This window comes from Anser cygnoides, chromosome 4 (assembly GCF_040182565.1).
Source record: "Anser cygnoides isolate HZ-2024a breed goose chromosome 4, Taihu_goose_T2T_genome, whole genome shotgun sequence".
In the NCBI taxonomy this organism is placed as follows: Eukaryota; Metazoa; Chordata; class Aves; order Anseriformes; family Anatidae; genus Anser; species Anser cygnoides.
In genome coordinates this window covers 76,774,222-76,793,996 of record NC_089876.1, presented here as the reverse complement: position 1 = coordinate 76,793,996, position 19,775 = coordinate 76,774,222, and the positions used below count along the sequence as shown (strand labels likewise).

The window sequence follows — 19,775 nt, the reverse complement described above, 5'->3', positions numbered from 1 at the left end:
ATTTTAAAGGAGGTGACTATAAAGATATACTCAGCTTTCGTACCCCCTTCATCACTGACTGTAGGATTAGGCTAACCGATGAAGCAGAAGAACAAGAGAAAAGCTTAGCAATCACTTCTCTTTCAGTTTTGGAGCAGCAGCCTAGCCATCTTTTTTTTCTTTTTTTTTTACTTTTTTTTTTTGGGGGGGGGGGGGTCACTAAAATGGAATATAATCAATATTTGTACTGTTAAACATTACATTGTTATATAGAAGTGCGAGACCTTCTTTTTCCCCCTTTCAAATCAGTGAGCCTTTGTGCATACCTGTATGCTCTCATCAGCCCCATCAGAGAGATTATGCAGCATAACTGATGGCTGAGTCCTGTCCTTCGTTGTTAATGGTCTCTGCATGGGATTTGTGTAGCACATACGTATTTGATTTAATAACAAGTAAGTAATAGTAATATTAACCATAACAGTTAAGTAGTAATTACCAGGAATTAATCCTGTTATTGCTTTCCTGCTGAGGGATTCCAGGTGATGGCTCTCATCTTTTAATGGACAGCAAGTGGGCTGAGCACTATTTCCAGATGCCATTACTGCCTCCGTTGCCTCAGACAGCAAGCACTGCAACGCATTCTGGCCCTGTTGAGGTCAGCAGGACTTTCTGGGACCACTGCGAGATACAGCACAAAAACCCATAGCAGAATCAAGTTCTCTATGTACTACAAGCTGTGATAGTTGGGATAGAGCCTGTGAGCAGTTTGGCAATACCACTGTTGCGTATTATTTTTTTTTTTTATGGAAGGGAGTGTAGAGAGCTGATTTATTCAGGAGAGATAGCAATATCAGTTATGCTGGCTCTGGAAGCAGATAAACCTGTACAGAGCAGAAGTAGGTGAAGAGTCCAAGCCTGCTCGATGAAACCTTCCTAATCACTGTTGGCAGACAAGCTCTGTGCTAGAGACTGAAACCGTGCAGAGAAAAACCCAACCACAAGATTTTCAGGATGCCCTGCATTTTGATATGCAGCCTCTCCATCCAAGCACCAGGCAGCCTTTTTTGATCTCTTTTGAAAATTGTGCAAGACGCAATAAAAAAGCTTTCAAGAAGTTTAGAGTGTGAGAAAGTAGGGGAAGTTAAGGCTGAGGTACACACACTCGTCAGTGCCTTTGTATCTCTCCTCACTCGTCACCCAAAATATGCACATGCCTACCCATAAATACACACATACAATAACAGCACCGATCACTTGAAGCAGTCCCTTCTGCTTCTGTGACTTTATTGTACTGCTGTGTAAGAATGAATTAGTCTTTAGAGCATGGTTGCACAGAACCCACTATTTCAACCACCCTTCCCATTTTTAACCTAAGAAAATTAAAAAGTAATATGTAGGAATGTCAAGCAAACACGTGTATTGCCATCCAGCACCAAGCACCATAAAACCTGATTCCTCTTCCAACCTTTTCTGTAGACTCAGCATGCAGACTTAGGTGGTCCAGCACAGGTACCTAGCTACAGGCTTCTGTGCTCACGTCCTTTTTGTCTTTCGCTGCTCTATCTCGCCTCCTTCCCTTAAAAAATAGATCATTTTTGTTGACCTCTTAGCAAGGAAGAGGAATTTATTTTCTCTAAAATCTACTGGTAGCATCAAACCCAGGAGTCCAGAGAGGAAAGTAAGCTTTCGGTGGTGTTCTCTCCCTGGCTTGTAGAGATGAAACACTACAGATATATTTCCAGAAAATGTAGAAAAAAAAGAAATAAATCATGCCTTTTGCCTATGAATGAATACCATCTGGGGCATCCTCAGAACTGCTACTAGTGTATGGAAAGATGGGAAATACAAATTTTGTGATTTAAATGGAAATGGCTGTAATGTGGGAGGTCTTGCCATTGGACTGCATTTTATGCACAAGACTTTGCAGGCTTTGTAACCACAAAAGGTTTTCCACTTCTTGCCACAGAACCGTGGCCCGTAGCTTAAGCACGAATTGAAAAATGCTTCTGCTGCTTGTGACTGAAGAAAATACTGAGGGTGGGGACTGAGAAGGTGAACCGTGTGAAGACGCTGCTATAATTGCCCTGCTTGTAACCACAGAGAGATGCTATCTGGCCAAGCCAAGCCATTGCCGTGGCCATCAGGAGGGGCAGATTTCTCTCTGAGCCACCCAAGAGAGCTGCACCCTGGAGTTGCTGCCTGGCCCTTAAGCTGCAGTTTACCCGTCTGTCTTCATTTCTCTTGTAACTGGCACGAGCTGCATTAATATTAAAAATATTGCAGGTGAGATTAGAGCTTGGTGGTTTCAGAGCAGTCAGGTGGTTTTTAAGTATGTGATCAAGCTGTTGTCTTTGACGACTGTAGCACAACAGAACAGGAGTATGTTGGGACATGGGTTATTTTATAGATCTGAAGGATGACGCAATAATTCTGCTTTAAATTCCTTTACGACATTTTAATTCTGGTTGGGGCTAACTAATGGTTTATTACGAGCTAATGCTGCCCAAGTGCAGCAGTTTATTCACGGGATTTGCTCAGCCTCACCACAGCCTCCATCCAAGCAACTTTCCAGCTGTCAGTGGCTGAGTCCAGGCGTAATGCAGTGGCACAACACTAACCCGATTTGCAGGCCTGCTTTGAGAGAGAGACTTGGGCTGACGATAAACAGCCCTTGGCCATTCTTTTGTTTATTCCCTGGCACTTGATGAAAGCTTTCATTTTGTTTCGTAGGACCGGTCAGGACCGGCTAGTAGTCCTAGGGAGGCCTCCCTTCTTCGTTCTTGACACCAGCTGCCATTACCTTCATACAAGAGCACCACTGATTTTTCTTCTAGATTATGGGGTACGCAGGAACCCCCAGTTTTCCATGGCTTCCATTATTTGCACGTTGTTTTGCTTTCAAGTGGAAAGGAATTAAATCCTTTAATTGATGCAGCTGGAAAAAAGCTTTAAACGCACAGGCCTCCTTCAAGTTTTTGTTTGTTTTAGTAATTGATGCTATGCTTAAATCACGATGCCATCTCTCATTGCCACTTACTATACCTTATGTTGACTTGTCAGCAATATAGCACCTCATTTCCCAGCAGCTGCTAAGAGTTTAGTCCAGACTTAGCTATACATCGGTACGGCAAACTATTCAAAATTGCTCCTTACAGCAATAGAAGCCTAATGGTTTCTGTAATAATTTAACACTATGACAGGGAGGAAAAAGTATTTGCTTAGTAATGGGAATGATGATGGTAAGGTGCCCAACCTGATTAGACAGTTCTTTGTAAATCCTGAATGATTCAGGATTATTCAACCAACTTGCATTATTCAACCAAAGGGTCTTGGGCAAAATGGAAATGGCATTAATGTCTATCCGGTATAAAACGCAGCATTTAGCTGCTACGCATTTTGTACAGCCTTAGGAGGCACACTGAATGAGGGGAATAAAAAGTCATTCTTGAAAAATGGCTATTTACTAAATGAGACAAGGAACCCATAGAAAAAAAAATACAAGTATGTACATGAACGTGTGCAGAAGGACTGACTAAGGTTGTGTGTTGTCTGTCTTTTGAACGTTTCATTTTGAAACTTTATATTCTCTCCACATCCCTTCTCATGCAAGGTATTTACAAGTTTCACTTCTAGGTACTGCTTTCATGTGAGAAGTAATTAAATTACTTTAAAAAATGGTACGTAAAAGTTATATTTCCCTAAAATAGACTATATATTTTTGTTTACTGTTTTCAAATACAGCTGATATAAGCAACTAGAAGCAGGGCTTACAAACTCCTCAAGGCCATGGAGGTTTTTATACCTTCTTCCAGTATCCGTGAATATTTGTAAATGCTGGTGAGCTGAGGTGTTAACTTCCAGATAGCCATGTGGTAGGAGGATCTCTCAGGTAGCCCATACGGGACTGGGACAGCAAGGGAAGAAGGACTCACTGCAGATTGCTTGACCTAAGTAGAAGTCCTGTGAACTATGGCAAACCTGGAGAAATCCCTGCTGTGCTTTTGAGGCTCTTCTGAATCTCAGTGGAGTTTGGCATTTTGTGGCTCTGTTTCCTGAAATGGCAGCAGCTGATTTTCCAGCACTGCTGGGACTTGAATGTCAGTGCTCCCGAACAAGCCCCAAACACCACACGGATCCTCTGCCAAGCCTGGACAGCAGCTGGTGTCCTGGAGATGCTCCTTCCAGGCAGAAATTGCAGGCGCATTACAGCCTTCAGCTTAGCTCTGTTACATCTTGCCAGCTCTTACATGGACTTTGGGAAACCTTTGGCAAGGGAGAAGGTCTTACTCAAAGCTTCTGGCTAATCTTACACTTTGGGGTTGCTGAAGTCCTTCGATGCACTCTGGGAACTTTGCATACAGGGTACTTCTGTTCTGAACAACTGTTTTCTTGGGGGAGAAACCCCAAACCATCAACTTCAACCCAACAGATACTCATGTAATAATCAGATGGGATAAGCCATTAAGCCACTCAAGTTTCTAAAGCAAAATATTTTGGACTTGCAAAAAGGGGATGTTGATATTTTTTCTCTCAAATTAAAATTTCTGGTAACTCCAGAAATTCAGTCCAGTTTAATCACTTTTTCAGAATAAGCCTTTCTGCTGTAAATGTGGAAATATATTTTCCTTGTAAACAACTAAAAGGACCTGTATGGGGGTTTATTTTGGGCAAAAAGTAGAAGCGTGGCACTGCTGCTGTCTCACAAAGTAAACAAAACAAACAAACAAACAAAAACAAAACAAAACAAAACAAAACAAAAAAACTAATAAATAGGCTTGACTCAAGAATTATTGGACAAGGTTTTGTAAGAAATCAGGAGGGTTTATTACATCCTTTGGATCTATTCATCAAGATTGCCTGCCTGATTATAAAATGTGAGTTTAAGCTTGCTAAAAGAAAGGTATGGATTTGCTGCAACAACTCTATTTTTAGACAAAAGAAACATATTTTGCTGCTCATAGGAATAAGTTTACATAATACCCAAATATTCTCTCAAAGCTGGGGTCCAGATTTGCTTGTTTAAGAGTCACTCCATCTAAGGAACCTGAAGGTGCACAAGTCCATGGGACCTGATGAGATGAATCCGTGGGTCCTGAGGGAACTGGCAGGTGAAGTTGCTAAGACACTGTCCATCATATTTAAGAAGTTGTGGCAGTCTGGTGAAGTTCCCACTGACTGGAAGAGGGGGAAGCATAACCCCTATTTTTAAACAGTGAAAAAAAAGGAAGACCTGGGGAGCTACAGGCCAGTCAGTCTCACCTCTGTGCCTGGCAAGATGATGGAGCAGACAAGATGATGGAGCAGATCCTCCTGGAAACTATGCTAAGGCACATGGAAAACAAAGAGGTGATTGGTGATAGCCAGCATGGCTTCACAAAGGGCAGATCAGGCCTGACAAATCTGGGGGCCTTCTACAACAGGGTTACAGCATTGCTGGATAGGGGAAGTGAAACTGACATCAGCTACCTGGACTTGCACAAAGTCCAGGTATTGTGCACTGTCCTGCACAATATCCTTGTCTCTAAATTGAAGGCACATGGTTTTGATGGATGGACCTCTTGGTGGGTAAGGAATCGGCTGGATGGTTACACTCAAATTTTTGCGGTTAACGGCTCAATGTCCAAGTGGAGACTGGTGATGAGTGGTGTTCCTCAGAGGTTGGTTTTGGGACTGGTGCTGTTTAACATCTTTGTTGGTGACACGGGCAGTGGGATCAAGTGTACCCTCAACAAGTTGGCCGATGACACCAAGCTGTATGGTGAAGTCAACATGCTGGAGGGAAGGGATGCCAGCCAGAGGGAACTGGGCAGGCTTGAGAGGTGGGCCTGTGCAAACCTCACGAGGTTCAACAAGGCCAACGGCGAGGTCCTGCATCTGGGCTGGAGCAATCCCAAGCACAAGTACAGGCTGAGCATGGTTTGAGAGCAGCTCTGAGAAAGACTTGGGGGTGTTGCTTGACAAGAAGCTCAATAAACGTGTGCTTGCAGCCCAGAAGGCCTGGTCTGATGTAAGGTGCTCCTGCCCAAGGCAGGGGGTTGCAACTAGGTGATCCTTAAGGTCCCCTCCAACCCAAAGCCTTCTGTGATTCCATGATTCCATGATTCTTGACGAAAGAGCGTTAACGTACACCAGCATTTGTTGTATCGCAAATGAACTTCTCCACATATCTCTAGTAAAAATATTATTCAGACGCATGAGTAATATCACCTGCAGCCTTTCGTGGTGCCTGCCCTTGGAGTAAGCACAGGCACACACTGTGATGAGGGCACTGCCACCCCACTGTTCAGCTGGAGGTGGCATTTCTCCTCCACCATGATGGCAAGGAGCAGTCCCATGTCTCAGAGCCCGAGCATTGCAGCTGTAGGAGCGCTTCACCCTGTGCTTCCAAACATCCACAAAATGTTGTCCATGGCTGCCCTGGAGATGTCTCTCTCCTTCTTCCCTCCCTGTCCACCGAAGCTGCCTGCTGGTGGACATCTGGAAGACCAACGTGGTCCTTTAGGGGCAGGTCGTTTGGAGCAGGAGTGCAAACGAATGCAGCTTTACCCAAACCCTGCTCCAACAGCCAGTTCGGTGGCTGTGGAAAGCTGATGTGAAGCTGTCCTGAAAACTCCTCCAGCTCTCTGAGCTTCCCTTCTCTGTCTGGAAAACAAGAATTCCCCCTTGGTCGCGTCTATACAGACAGTAATCTCTTTGAGGACAGGACTGCTGGACCTTGGTTCGTTGAGGGCCTCTGGGTGCAGTAGTAATAAATAATAATTTAACACCGCCTTGGTGTTTCAGTATGAGCTGTGTGTTTTGTATAAAACCCAAGTCAGATGATGTGATAAACACAGTCCACATTAGGAAAGAAGAGTTCTAATTGTCAGGGGAAAAAAAAAAAAAAGCCAAAAAAACATGACTGACAAGCATGATAGTCAAGATGCAGACATCCTGAACATCAAACCGGCTAGCTGTTGATATCCCACAACTTGAGGGCTCCAACTCATTTTTTGTCTCAGTGCTTGGGCGATGTCACGCACCTCCATGTCAATGAGAAGTGAAGTCTACGAGACTCAAGAGTGTGCTGGGCTGTGCCGGCTCTGCGCATTTATGGCTGGCTTTCTGGGCACAAAGGCTGCAATCCTTCTGCCTTCGGACTGCAAACCCAGTGGGGTCCCAGTGGGGACCGCTATTTTAGCCCAGCTCTTACAGTAAAACATGCCCAGGGTGCTGGAGGAGCTCAGCTGGAGACACCAGCATGTGGCAGATGAGGCAGGAAAGACAAAATTAAGGACACGTTGTGTGCCCTGTGAGGAAAATTAAGGACACATAAACACATTGCGTGCCCTACGAGGAGCTGAGTGGGAGATGGCTCTGCGCTTAGGGTCTCCCTGAGGCGAGGGTCCACGCTCCACAGGCCCCATTGACCTGACGGCATCCAAAAGCAGGGCTGGGGGCCCGCAGGACGTCGCCCACCCCAGGGGCAACCCCGTCCCTTGCAGAGCAGGTGCATGATGAACGGAGACGCGAGAAGGGCAGGGGGCTGGATTTTATTTTGGGGAGCTTTATTATTATTTTGGGGGTTGGGGGGGGGGGGGGGGGGGGGGCACGTGCTGCTTAACCTCATCCCGTGCTTTTTGATTTCAGGGTGTGAGGGGGTGTCTCGGGGGGGGGGGGTGAGGGGGTGTCTCGCCGTTTGGGTAGGGGGGTGAGGGGGTGTCTCGCCGTCTCCCCGGCTCTTTGGGCCGGGGGCTCGGGGGGGTGCCGGCGGCGGGGGGCGGGCGTCCCGGGCGGTGTCTGTGGTGGCGGCGGGCGGGCACTAAGACCGCGCCGCCCCCGGGCGCTGCGCGGCGGCTGCAGAAGAGGAGGAGACCGGCGGGCCCGGGCGGAGAGGCGCGGAGCCGTGCCGAGCCGAGCCGTGCCGTGCCGAGCCGTGCCATGCCAAAGCCGGGGTACCGCTGAGGCGGGGCGGGCCAGGCCAGAGGCGGGGGCTCCCCGGCGGGGGCCCGGCTCCCGAGGAGGAGGCAGGAGGAGGCAGCATTTCGGCGCGGGGAGCGGCTGCGCAGCCACCGGGCCAATGAACATGTCCGTGTTGACTTTGCAGGAATACGAATTCGAGAAGCAGTTCAACGAGCATGAGGCCATCCAGTGGATGCAGGAGAACTGGTGAGTGGCGAGCGGGCGCGCCGCGCGGCCCCGAGGCGCCGTGCGCGGCCCCGCGGCCGCCGCTAACCTGCCCCGACCCTGCCGGGCACGCGGTGGCGGTGTGCCGGCCTCCCCCTGCCTCCTCATCCTCACCCTCACCCTCATCCTTATCCCCCTCTTCATCCCCCCTTATCCCCCTCTTCATCCCCCCTTATCCCCCTCTTCATCCCCTCTCCCCCTCCTCTTCATCCCCTCTCCTTCTCCACCTTCTCCTCCTCCTCTCCATCCTTTCTCCTCCTCTACCTCCTCCTCTCCGTCCCCTCTCCTCCTCTACCTCCTCCTCTCCATCCCCTCTCCTCCTCCTCTCCATCCCCTCTCCTCCTCCTCTCCATCCCCTCTCCTCCTCTACCTCCTCCTCTCCATCCCCTCTCCTCCTCCTCTCCATCCCCTCTCCTCCTCTACCTCCTCCTCTCCGTCCCCTCTCCTCCTCCTCTCCATCCCCTCTCCCCCCAGCCCCTCCTCAAACTTCATTTGCAGCCAGCCCCCATTAACTTTCCCTGCATGGGGAGCCCCGGGGTGGCAGACGGACTGACGGACGCTTGCAGGTGGACACAGCCCTGCCTCGCTGTCCTGCTGTCACCCCCCGCGCTGGGGACCTGGCACCCCACCGTGGGCACGGGCGGTGCCGGAGGGTCCCAGGCGGGGACTTGAGGGCATCCTGCCCGTATTTCGCTAGGGTGGTTTGGATTTTTTGAGGGTAGGCTAAAGGGAACGGCCACCAAAGTGCTCCATTGGCCCGCGGGTGAGCTCAGTAGGTGGCGAGGGGTACCCAGCCTCGCTGGTGTTTTGGGAGGAATGAGGGCACGTAGATGTGTATGGGCTGGGAGTGCTGGATGCTTCCCAGTTTGTCCGTGTTCCGGGAGAAAACTGGTGTCAGAATAGGGCAAACGGGTAAAAGAGGATGGAGGGGGCGATATCTGAGCGTGTGTATTAGCTGGGTAATAACCCAGGAGAGATGCAGTTTAGATTAAAGAACACGACTAGGAACCAGGACTCCCATGTTATCTTTGGGCTCTCCTGCACCTCATTATGTGACCTTGAGAAAATTACATAACCTCTCCTGGGCCTCAGTTTCCCCAGCTGGGAGAGACCATGGGGGTAATAATGCTGAAATGCCCTCCTGGGGCGCTTCGATGACTTAGGTAGTGTTTGCGGAGGGCCTGGAGGACGTCGAGCACTATATAAATGCTAAGCAGTGCTATTAAAGCCTCCCTCACTGTCTCATTTGCTGCAGAGGTTAGCCAGCTGGGACTCCAATAACGTGAGGCTCCCACTTTCTGGGTTCAGAGGAGGAGACCATCAGCTTTGTGCTTCTGCTGTACAGCTAAAGAGGCACGACGGTCTGTGCACACATGCTTTGCAGTCTAGTTTTGCCTTCTGTAAGGGAACCGGTGAATTAGTATGTTTCATTCACCTGAAAGTAAAGAAGAGCAACCTGCCTGTGGCCCAGGAAGGTTTCTGCAAGTGATGTGGTGCTGTGCCCATTGAGGTCTCTGTAATAGCGCTCTTTTCCTGAAAATGCAGGTGAAGCTTCTTCCGAGTTTCAAGTTAAGTTGTGCGTTTTTATCTTAAGGAAACTTACTCGCTCAATGGAACAGGTCCTGTTCCAGCAGCTGATATTATAGGGGAAAACTAGCTGGTAACATGCAGTGGCTAAGGGCCTTGCAAGAAGGCTTTTCTGCATTGTTTCAGGATGACACTGTACGTTTGCCTGCACTGGCGTCGATGGCAGTCCTTGGCTTCTTGGCTTTGTAGGCATAACTTTAATGTATGCATCATTAACATAAGATGAGGTTCCTAAGTAGTAATTTATAGGGATAAACACAGCTGTTTGCTCTTTGGACTGGAAGATGGACTAGGTGGTCTAGCTTCAAAGAATACTGTGCAAGATTTTGTTCTGTAATAGTCATTTAAATTAGAATGCAATGCATCACCCTGACATGGAGGTAAACAAATTCTATAGGTGTGGCATTTGTTATTTTGCTTCTGTCGTAGAAAAATTTCTTGATATCTTACAAAGCCCCCCAAAAAAAGGTCTGTAGCACGGTAGGGGTGACAAAGCGGCCCTAGGTGTTGAACGTGTCTTCTGAATTTTGAGGAGCATCTTCGGAGCCTGACTACATCACGTATGAAGACATAGCCCAGATTTAGGCAGGACATTAATCCCTTTATGTACCCTCTGGGTTCTGGGCTGCTTAAATACTCACAAGCCCTTTTAATTATATCTGAGTGAGCCAAGAGCTGGAAAAGCTTGAACGCGAAGCCCGGGGTTAGCAGCGTGCCCCTAGGTACCAGCAGGGTTGGTCTGGGTGGATTATGGTGCAAGGAATGAAATGGCTGCTTCTCGTCGGCCAAAGCTGAACCTCCTTTGCCTCCATCCAGCCTGCTCCGATCTCCGTGGCTCCATGGGGCAAATGAACATCCTGCATACCAGATATGCCACCGATGGCTGGTACGTGAGCTTTCCTCAGCACTCCTTAGTGCCAGGGTTGGTTTCCTCACTCCGACATCTTCCTCTGGAAATGTTCTCTCTGAAGCCTGCATGAATGTGGCCCCTCTGATGGCGGAGAGGTCTCGTAGCAGTAAATGAGGTCCTCCTTGCTTGGAATCGCGTGTCCTCCTTCCGCTTCATGGAGGCTCTCGTCCTGCAGCGTGTATCGCGCAGGGACCTCTTTAGGGCTTGGGCCTAAATCAGCAGGCCGCCGTCCTGGCACTGAGGGAAAAGGGACAGCCCATGCCCCAGTGCTTCGAAGCAGATGGGTTTTGTGCCTCCCTCAGTGCTCACCTTGACATATGCCTGTCCCCGGTGTGGAGGCAGGAGTTGCGGAGCGATGCCAGAGGCTGCAGGGGCGACCCCGCCGCCTGCTGCTCTCTCAGGGTAGGCACCACGGGTCGCTTCTCTTCCCCAAGCGAGTGGTGACCGCTTTTGAGGAGGCTAAAGATCCGACGGGTCCGTTTACTCCCATCGAGCTCCTTACACGTCACGTTGTGGGGAGTCTGTTTGCCTGCGTCTGCCTGCAGTGCCATCAGATAGATAGCTCTTAATGGAAGGTACAGCACCTCGCTGATCTTATCGCGCTCGCCTTGTGGGAGTTGTGATTTCAGTAAGATCAGGATTAAGTCAGGCGTTTATTAAAATAATTGCTTAAAACGAATTCTCAGATCAAACTCTCCCAGCACCTCCTCCCAAACTTCTTCAAAGAGGGATGAAGCAAATCATCTGCAGATGGATTTTTGTTTATTTTTCCTCATCGAACTACCGCACGAGGGGGAATGCAGCTCCAGCCCCCTCGCTTCTTGGGAATAAATAAATTATCATTTTTTGCAGGAAATTCACGGCTCCGGCGGGCGTACAGCGAGCGGGCTGGCAGCGCCGCGGTCCCAGCTCCCAGCTGCAGGCCGTGAGGTGGCAAAAAGCGGCCGGCGGCGACAGAAAGCGGGTGGCGGGAGCCGTGAGCGCCGGGGTCCCCCCGCGTCGCGCCGCAGAGCGCCAGGTCGGGGTATGGGCACCGGGTGACAGTTGTTCCTGTTATAATTGTCTGGCCAATAATAATTATCTTCAGATGTCTGCTGACGAGGGGCTCGCCAATGGGGAGGCAGGAGGCCTGTGCTGACTGCGCCGAGATTATCTGTCCGAGGTGACGTCACGCGAGGGCTTGCCGAAAATCGCAGAAACTTTTCCTCTGCTGCTGCTCTGCCGGCTGCGGCAGAGCCCCGGGGATGCTGTCCCGAGCGCTCGGGTGCCCTCGGGATGCCGGGTGCTCCCTTTCCCTTTTCTCTCCTCTTCCTTTAACCCTTGGCGGCCAGCAGCGTGCTCTCAGGTGGCAGCAGGAGCAGGATGAAAGCCCTGCTTGGCTGTTCCCCAAGGATGTCGTGGGGCTGAGCTACAAAAAGTGCCTGTTTTCGTTAATGAACCTTTGGGAAAGAGTGAAGCACTGTGAAAAGCCAGTAGTTGGGTTTTTTTTATTATTATTGTTATTTTTTAAAAGCACTGGCAACTCAAACAGGACTGTGAAATTAACTCTGTGAGTCTTAGATTAGTATAAATATTTGCGTGTTTAAAAAACCCCACACCCTAGTGCAGTAAGTTGTTTTTAACCTCTTGTTGTCTGAAACTTTCGTTTGGCAAGAGTCAGTGAGTGCCTCTGATTCTGGGAGAAATTCATGTGTTGTTGTAATTCTCTTTCCAGTCAAGACTGAAAATAGACGTGGAAGAGCAGAGGGTCAGCTAATTTGGATTTGAAGATGTGCTTGCCTTTCAATAATTCACGTAGGCACCGTCGTTCTGGACAGGTTTGTTTCCTAAATGCAGAACAAGCTTCTTTCATCCACTTAAGCTACTCTTGCCTCATGCAAAAATCAAGAATGAGAGGCTGTGCCTGTCTCTCTCTCCAGGCATATGTGTGTGGCAGCCAAAAACTGATGTAAATTACTTTTTTTTTATTTTCCCTGAGTGCTTTCTAAATGCCAGGGGAGGATACAGAGGGATGCTGCAGTCACCCTGTCCTTCTCTTGTGTGCCACAGCGAGGACGCAAAGGGCAGATGATTAGCTGCTCCTGACCATGGAAGCTGTTTTACTTGAGCAAGTGCAGTCAGCTTGAGAACGCAGCCCACCTTTACGTTTATTGCAGTGCCCAAAGGGGCTTTTTGCTGTTCTTACGTGCAAACTGGCTATAAAGCTGACAGGCTGAAGGATTTCTAAGGGTCCTCCTTGCAGTACAGAGCAGCATGGGTGCCACAGGAATTAGAGAATACCTGCTTCTTCATGTTTCCTCCATCCCTTCCTGAGCAAAAGGCCAATGTACTGCAGTATCGCAGCACTCTGCCGCCCTGAAAGCACAAGGACGGAGCCAGTGGGGAGTAGCGGTACACGTCATTTCAGAGTTCAGATGATCCAGTGTTTTCTGTGTGTTTGCTTGGAGAGAGAGAAAAAAAAAAAGCAGAAGGGATGGCAGCACAAAAATGTCATCCTCAAGATAAATACGTTGGTGTCTTCTGGATTCAGTCTGCCACTGAAATGTAGGCGGTGGCCCTTCACTCGCTCACCCTGTCCCTAGAGTTTGAGCATGTCTCTCGTCATGTGGCTTCGTGAAATTTTAAGCCTCTGGGAGTGAAGACATCTCTTCTACTTTGTGTGTGAAACGCTGTGTGCTCGTGGGAATAACAAACTTGTAAGAATGGCCAGCATGAAGTAATTTAGGAGATTGTCATCATTTTCAAAAGTGAATATGAACATTTAGGAACACTTTCATTAAGGCAGAGATGTAGGATGCTGAATTACTTCGGCGTTTTTGAAAATGCAACTGGCATCCTCAACTAGGCACACGTTTTGGCAGCAGAGAGAGCAAGTGGTGTCAAGAGTCCCGGGAGTGAGGGTGCTTTTTGTGGGTGGGCAAAGGAGCAGCAGGAAGAAGCTGATCTCCCCTGGGACTGAGATGCAGAGTCCTCCCTATCTCCTCTAAATGTCTTAGCCCTGATGTAATGTGGAGAATCTCTCCCTGTGGAAGAGACTGTTTGCACCTTTATGGATATTTCTGTTGGCTTGCAGATACAGGCACGCTTGCGGAGACAGACAGACGGACCGACCAACCTTTGGCCAGACAGACAGAAAGAACCAGCCTTTGGCCTTTGCTGTTAAAGTCTGTGCAGAGTTGGAGGAGGAGGCACCCTGCACACTGGTGCGAGACTCTCCCAAGGCGTAGCTTCACAAGGATGGGCAAAGGCACAAGCTGATGTCAGCTTCCAAGGGTCCTTCTGTGCCCCAGGCATAGGCAGTGGGAGCACAAAGCCCTTGCTTAGCCCCGATTGTCCTTCCACTTTGAGAAGACAGCAGTTCACGTGAATGCAGGTGACCTGCTGTTGGCAGTTCTGCTCTTATGTTGTATGTGCGTGCCTTTGGGCTCTTCCCAGACATTGCAACAGCATCCCTTTCCTGACTTTCCTTTTCCAGTCACACGTTGGTCATGTGCTGCTGTTGTTTAGGTTCGTGTGTACTTTTCTACTGTTAGTTTTTATGAGACAGAGACTACCTTGCAGCCTAGAAATCTTCAGAAAATGTTGTCTCTAACAGCAGTGAATAAAATTTAATTGGGGGCAGCTCCATACTTGCCTTTCCTAGCTGGCACAGCGAGGTTTAACTGTAGGCTGGTAAGAGAAGCACCTCAGGCAGGCTACAGTAATTCGTTAGATCCTGATCTTCCAATGAACTCTGTACTGGTAGACATTGCCTTCTAACGTCTGGGGCTCAGGTTAAGCAGGAGATTGCTGTGTGTAACTCATTGCACGGCTAGGGCTCTTGATTGCTCCATTTGCTGCTGCACCTCATATAACTGGCCTCCTCCCAGACTGAAGTGTTGAAAACACAGTCAGCTTCATGTCCAGGGCATCTGTTGCTCCTTAAAAACTAAAGCCTGGTCACGTGCCTGCTGGTCTCAGCGGCGTGAGGTCTGGCCAGTTACTGAACTCACAAATGGATGCTCTGCCTTTGGACTCTTCTCCACGGCAGCCTGTAGGAGTACCGGGGCTAAAGGGATGCTTTGCACCTGTTCGTGCTTTATGTCCGTACTTTCTGCCCCTTGCTCAAGTGTCTCTCCCAAGCCCTTCTCAGCTGACTTTGATCTGCTGACTCTGCGCAATAAGTACAGAGATTAAAAAGGGGCGGTGGAAGTTTTGTAAGGGAAGAAGCTGTAGTGCTTCTCTTTTTGTGAGTGTGTTAGCACCGGCAGGCTGGTTCCCCTGCTGCCCTAGGGGTGCGGGTAAGCGGGACAGACCGGCAGTGAACGCGGAGACCCCTCTGCTTCAGGCTTTGTTAATGTGCAGGAGGTGCAGAGCTGGGATTTCTCTTTTTGCTGCGGGGGTAAACTTTATGAGTGCGTATGGAAGTTTCTGCAGCTTTGAGAGTGATTTTGTATCACGGGGTCCGCTGGGGGCCCACAAGGCAAGATGACAGAAAACACTATTTTGAAAGCTGAATCAAGAGAGAGTTTAGATGCTTTTTTAATGGATTTTAGAAGAGGTTAAAATACATTATTATTTTAAAATGTAAATTGGCATTGGCTGAAATGTAAAATAAACTCTTTAATGACTCAGGCTATCAACATGCGAGCTATTAGAGCAACCACATTACCCATGTACTGCTACCCAATGCTTTTTTTTCTTGCAAACAGTTTTGTCAGCCCAATTGAGTCTTGTCTCGAGCCAGAGCAGAAAGATTTTGCGTTTATTCTGTACCGACGCAGTGCCTAGCGCACATCCCTGACCGAAGCCTCCCGGCACTGCTGGTGCTGCAAGTCCTGCTGTCCCCACTCCCGTACGTTCGTGTCACAGCATAGCATCCCCTGGGCTTGCCACGGGACGCCGGTGCAGGGACAGGCAGGTTAGTGGCATCCCAGCCAGCAGCAGGGTGGGTGGTGGCACGGGTGATCGCACCCAGGCTAATTCAAGGAAGAAAGTATCACTCCACTCGGGAGCTTGGCCAAAGTGGTAACGCGCATTGCTTTGTGATCCCAAGCAGCAGTGCCACATGACACTGCCTTTCCCTGTGCCTCTTGTAGTGTGCCCCATTGCAAATCTTCAATTTCAGCCCTTGTTGACTGTTGTGGGGGCAGCAATATTACCTTTTGATTGCCATAAGGCTTAGTTGTGGACCAGGAGCACGGTGAAAGGACTCCAAAAGCAGTCTGACGTCAATCTGGCCGCAGAGGTGGCCAAGGTGTTGCAGAGCAGACTGCCGTGAAGTGATGAAATGATGGGCAGATCTTGGACGTGCCAAGCAATCTTTGACCTTCTGTGGGGAGGGCTGCTGTTTGGAGTGGGGAGGAGGAGGAGATAACACAAGTCAGCAGTTTGCCTCACGCCAGGGATCTTGGGGCTTTGCAGAGGACATGCCGTGGTTTGTGCACAGAGCAGCACGCAGGGCAGTGAGGCATGGCATGCTCAGTGCATCTCTGAGGACACAGAGAAGCTGGCTTCAAACTGAGCATAGCTGTAGTCATCTTGCACAAGCCAGGCATCCCTTACCCAGGAACAGTGCTTCGGAAAGCGCCTCAGTCCCGTGGTTTCAGTGGAAGTCAGGCACTTCTGTCATCTCTTTGCTCTTTGTGCCTCAGCTCCTCAGCTGTAAAATGGGGAGCAATTCCTTTCTGGGGATGTTCAAAATTATTATTATTTTTTTTTTTCATTTTTTTTTTTTTTTAACCATCTTACAAGGAGGTCCTGAGGTGGTAAGACCCATATGAGTAATTACATGACAAGAATTTAGAAACCATGACTGTTTTATGCTAATACTATGCAGCTTTACACTTGTCCTAGCACTGAAGAATGCTCCATTCTTGGCAGGGCTGTGGGGCAAAGTTTGTCTCCTTGATCATGGTAACCAAGGAGTAAGCAGAGCTGAGCTAATACCGGAGGGAAGGCAGTTTATTGTTACCGTGGGATTAAACTGCAAAAGTACAGACCACTCTTAATTGCAAATTTGTGGAAGGAATCGTCCTTCAGATAGTCCTATAAAACTTCAGACTATTCAACATCCTCTGATGGTAGCTTTTAAATAGAATTTTTAAAATTTGCTAGTAATTAGTTCCAGCCTATGAAACCTGCAAATGGAGTGAAAAATGAATTGACTATCATCCACGATCATGAGCTCCTCAAATTGAATGCGTTGATTATGATATCTGGTGGCCTCAGTTACCGCTGGACATGAAATCTGTAGTCAGTCCTGAGCATTATTAAGGACGAATATTTGCCCTGTGTGTATTGAGCCGTCGGTCAAATAAATACACCTAGAAAGAACAATCCTAGGGGTTTCCAATTAACATTTTAAGAGAAAGAAACAATGGGCCAAATTCATGTCAGTAAAAACACCAGGATGGTATTACTGAGGAGTCTGATCCTCTGGGTAATAAAAATGTCTGGTTTTCTTTTTTCTTTTTCTTTTTTTCTTTTTCATTTACAGCTGTTAAGAGGTACTTAGGATGGTAATAAAATCCCCTCGGTATAAACAAAAGCGGGATGCCAAAGTTGTTGCACTGTCCCATTCAGATAGCGGTTTTATTAACAAATCTTTACAAAGTCTGGCTTCTTTCTTCTGTAGCTTTCCTTTTAGCTTTAATTGGGAATTTTCCCTCTAGGTCTCCTGTTCCCTCGTGCATCTGCTGAATGCAGGACTTCTGTAAACATTAATGGGAGTTTTGTGGTTTTGAGCGTACGACATACCCAGGCAGCTGAAAGCCTTGGATTTTCTTCCTTTTTGCTCTCCCTGCAGGGGCTGGCTATCCACCTCTTTTTTCGCATCTTTGCAGGTCACAACCAAGAGAGGCGTTGTTGTTAGCTGAGAAATCTGTGGACACCTTAGGTTCGGATTCCTCGCTTTGTGTTTCTTCATTGCCCCTTGGATTGACAGCTGGTGATTTCACCGCGTTTCCTAGTTAGAAGCCGAAATCACACGGTCGTGTTAAGCGAACCACTGATTTGGGTACACAACATTGATTGTGGACCCCTGATGAAACAAGTTATTCAAGAGCCAGTTATTTTGTGAGAGCATTGCCCCGTTACATTTTTTCATGAGGTACAGCTGTTGTCCACCATCTAAAGCAGGATACTGACCCGGTTCAACCTTTTGTCTCTTGGTCACCTCTGTGCTTAAATACCCTTTTTTGACCTCATGCATGATAAAAAAAATACTATTTTTGGTACCACTCACGCCAGAACTGTCTGGGAGTGACATTCCCTTTTGCAATGGTTCTGTGTACACAAACCATCAGTTTGTTTTGTTAAATCATTATTTGTTGTTTCAGAGCTCTGTAAATACCGTGGAGTTAAATATATTATTTTTTTTTAATCTTGCTTGTGTTCGCAGTTGATGCCAATCATACTGCCTTTATGCTGCCATATTTCTAGGTATCTGATGCTAACTGAGATGCCCATTGTCCAAGGCACTGCCCAGGTTTGCTACCTTCTGATGGAGTTGCTTGGTCCTTGACTTCTGGAATAGATCAATACCAAAAGAAGAAGCCTGCTTGTTTGTGGCTTTGCTGAGCCTGCCTCATATTTCATTATGAAAGGCAGCTCTCTTTTACAAACCACATTCCAGCAACCAGCTGGAAAAGTCCTGAATAAAGTCTGTAGTAAAACTTCTGTTGGCTTCAGTGTAAGAGAGAGAGAGATCCTAAACTTGTGTGTGTTGGATAAATGTAATATAGCATCTGGTATGTAAAATTATCGTGACAATGTACATATGTTTAAATACTCATTACTGTAAGTGGAATAATTGGAAAAGATGCTAGAAGGACTTGAAGAGAAAAGAGTTTGTATCTACGTTTAGTAAAAATGCACACCAGGCTGGTAAAATGGGCAATCCAGGGAGAAATAGTAATTATAACAGCCAACATCATTTTATTGCACGGTGAACAAGCAGAGCTCTTCCCTGTGCCATCTGCAGTAGCGTGCCCTTGACCAAGAAAGAAAACAGACTAGGGTAAGAAAAACAGGATCTGTTAGCATCTCTCGTGTATTGACAGCGTAGCTGGGAGCACAGATTTCCATCTTAGGCTCTCCAAGAGCTTTTCTTGCCTTAGCAGTCCGCATGACTTCAGCCGTTGCGAAGCTGTGGAGCGTCTTCCCTGGTGAAATGCCGGTGGCTCCGGGGTGGACATGCAGGGTACACACGTTACTGAGGGTGGTCCTTGGCTTTATCGTGGTGAACTCTTGTCAGTAAGGTGAGCAGTTTTGAATTGCATCAGTTTAAGTGGCATATGCGATTGAGGGAGGCTCACGACAGACCTCAAATATCTTACCTACACTTTTCTTTTACAATTATGTTCCAGCCTTTTGGCTTGACAGGCCTTGTCTTGATGACCTTATTAGTCACAACCCGAATTTATTACAGGCAAATAGTAGGTCCGGTTCCATTAAACTAGTTCATCTGTTTAGAGGGGACGTGAATTTGGCTTCAGACTTCTTTAGCCCATTTGCCTTGCTTACATTTTCAAGGATGAGTCTTGGTGGAATTTCAGGTCGATCCTGCGCTGTTAAAATCGCGAGACTTGTTGTATTCATTGTGTTACTGTGGAGAGTTACTGTATTTTAGTATCCTTTTGCCCTTTACTAAGGTCTAGACTGTATCCTGCAGTCACATCCTAGGTGAGTTAGAGGCCTTAATGACAGACAGCTAGGTAACATCTCTAATGATAGGAGTGGTGTTTCGGCACCACTCCCGGTGCTGCTTTGAGGGCTGCTCAAAGCCATTGCAACTTGAAGTCTCACCAGGCGAGGTAGACCAGTTCCATCGACTTTCAGCTGATGTGTCTCTTCTTAGCTCCGAAGTCCTATGTGACGTTAAAGGAAAGCAAGGCTTTGATTTCCAGCACTTTGGAGAGCCCCCCGTGGCGCATACAGTAGGCCGAAGCACTTCATACAAACTTTGGTGTGTTTTCCTTGGCCGCTGGATCAAATTCTGCCCCTCGAATGTCAGCCAGCCTGTGAGGCAACAGTGACAGCCTCCCTGTCACGCATCTTGCGCAAGGAACTGGTGTCAAGGTGGGTTGCCTTGGCAGTGTTTGCTGGTGCTGGAGGAGCTTCCTGGGGCTCTACTCTTGCCCCACTAATCATG

The 19,775-nt window shown here is 48.0% G+C and overlaps 1 protein-coding gene across 3 annotated transcripts in view; it reads left to right on the top strand.

Moving 5' to 3' along the window:
* Positions 1–19,775, top strand: part of ELOVL6 (ELOVL fatty acid elongase 6) — an 88,576-nt gene that overhangs the window by 13,167 nt on the left and 55,634 nt on the right. For 2 of the 3 annotated variants that reach the window (XM_048066385.2, XM_066996441.1), the window contains exon 1: positions 7,805–8,127. The exons of the other annotated variant lie outside the window; for it this stretch is intronic. In XM_048066385.2, coding sequence (XP_047922342.1) covers positions 8,039–8,127 — 89 coding nt within the window. In that variant the 5' untranslated portion in view covers positions 7,805–8,038. Of the gene's footprint in view, positions 1–7,804; positions 8,128–19,775 lie in introns of those variants that run through there. 3 annotated transcript variants of the gene reach the window in all.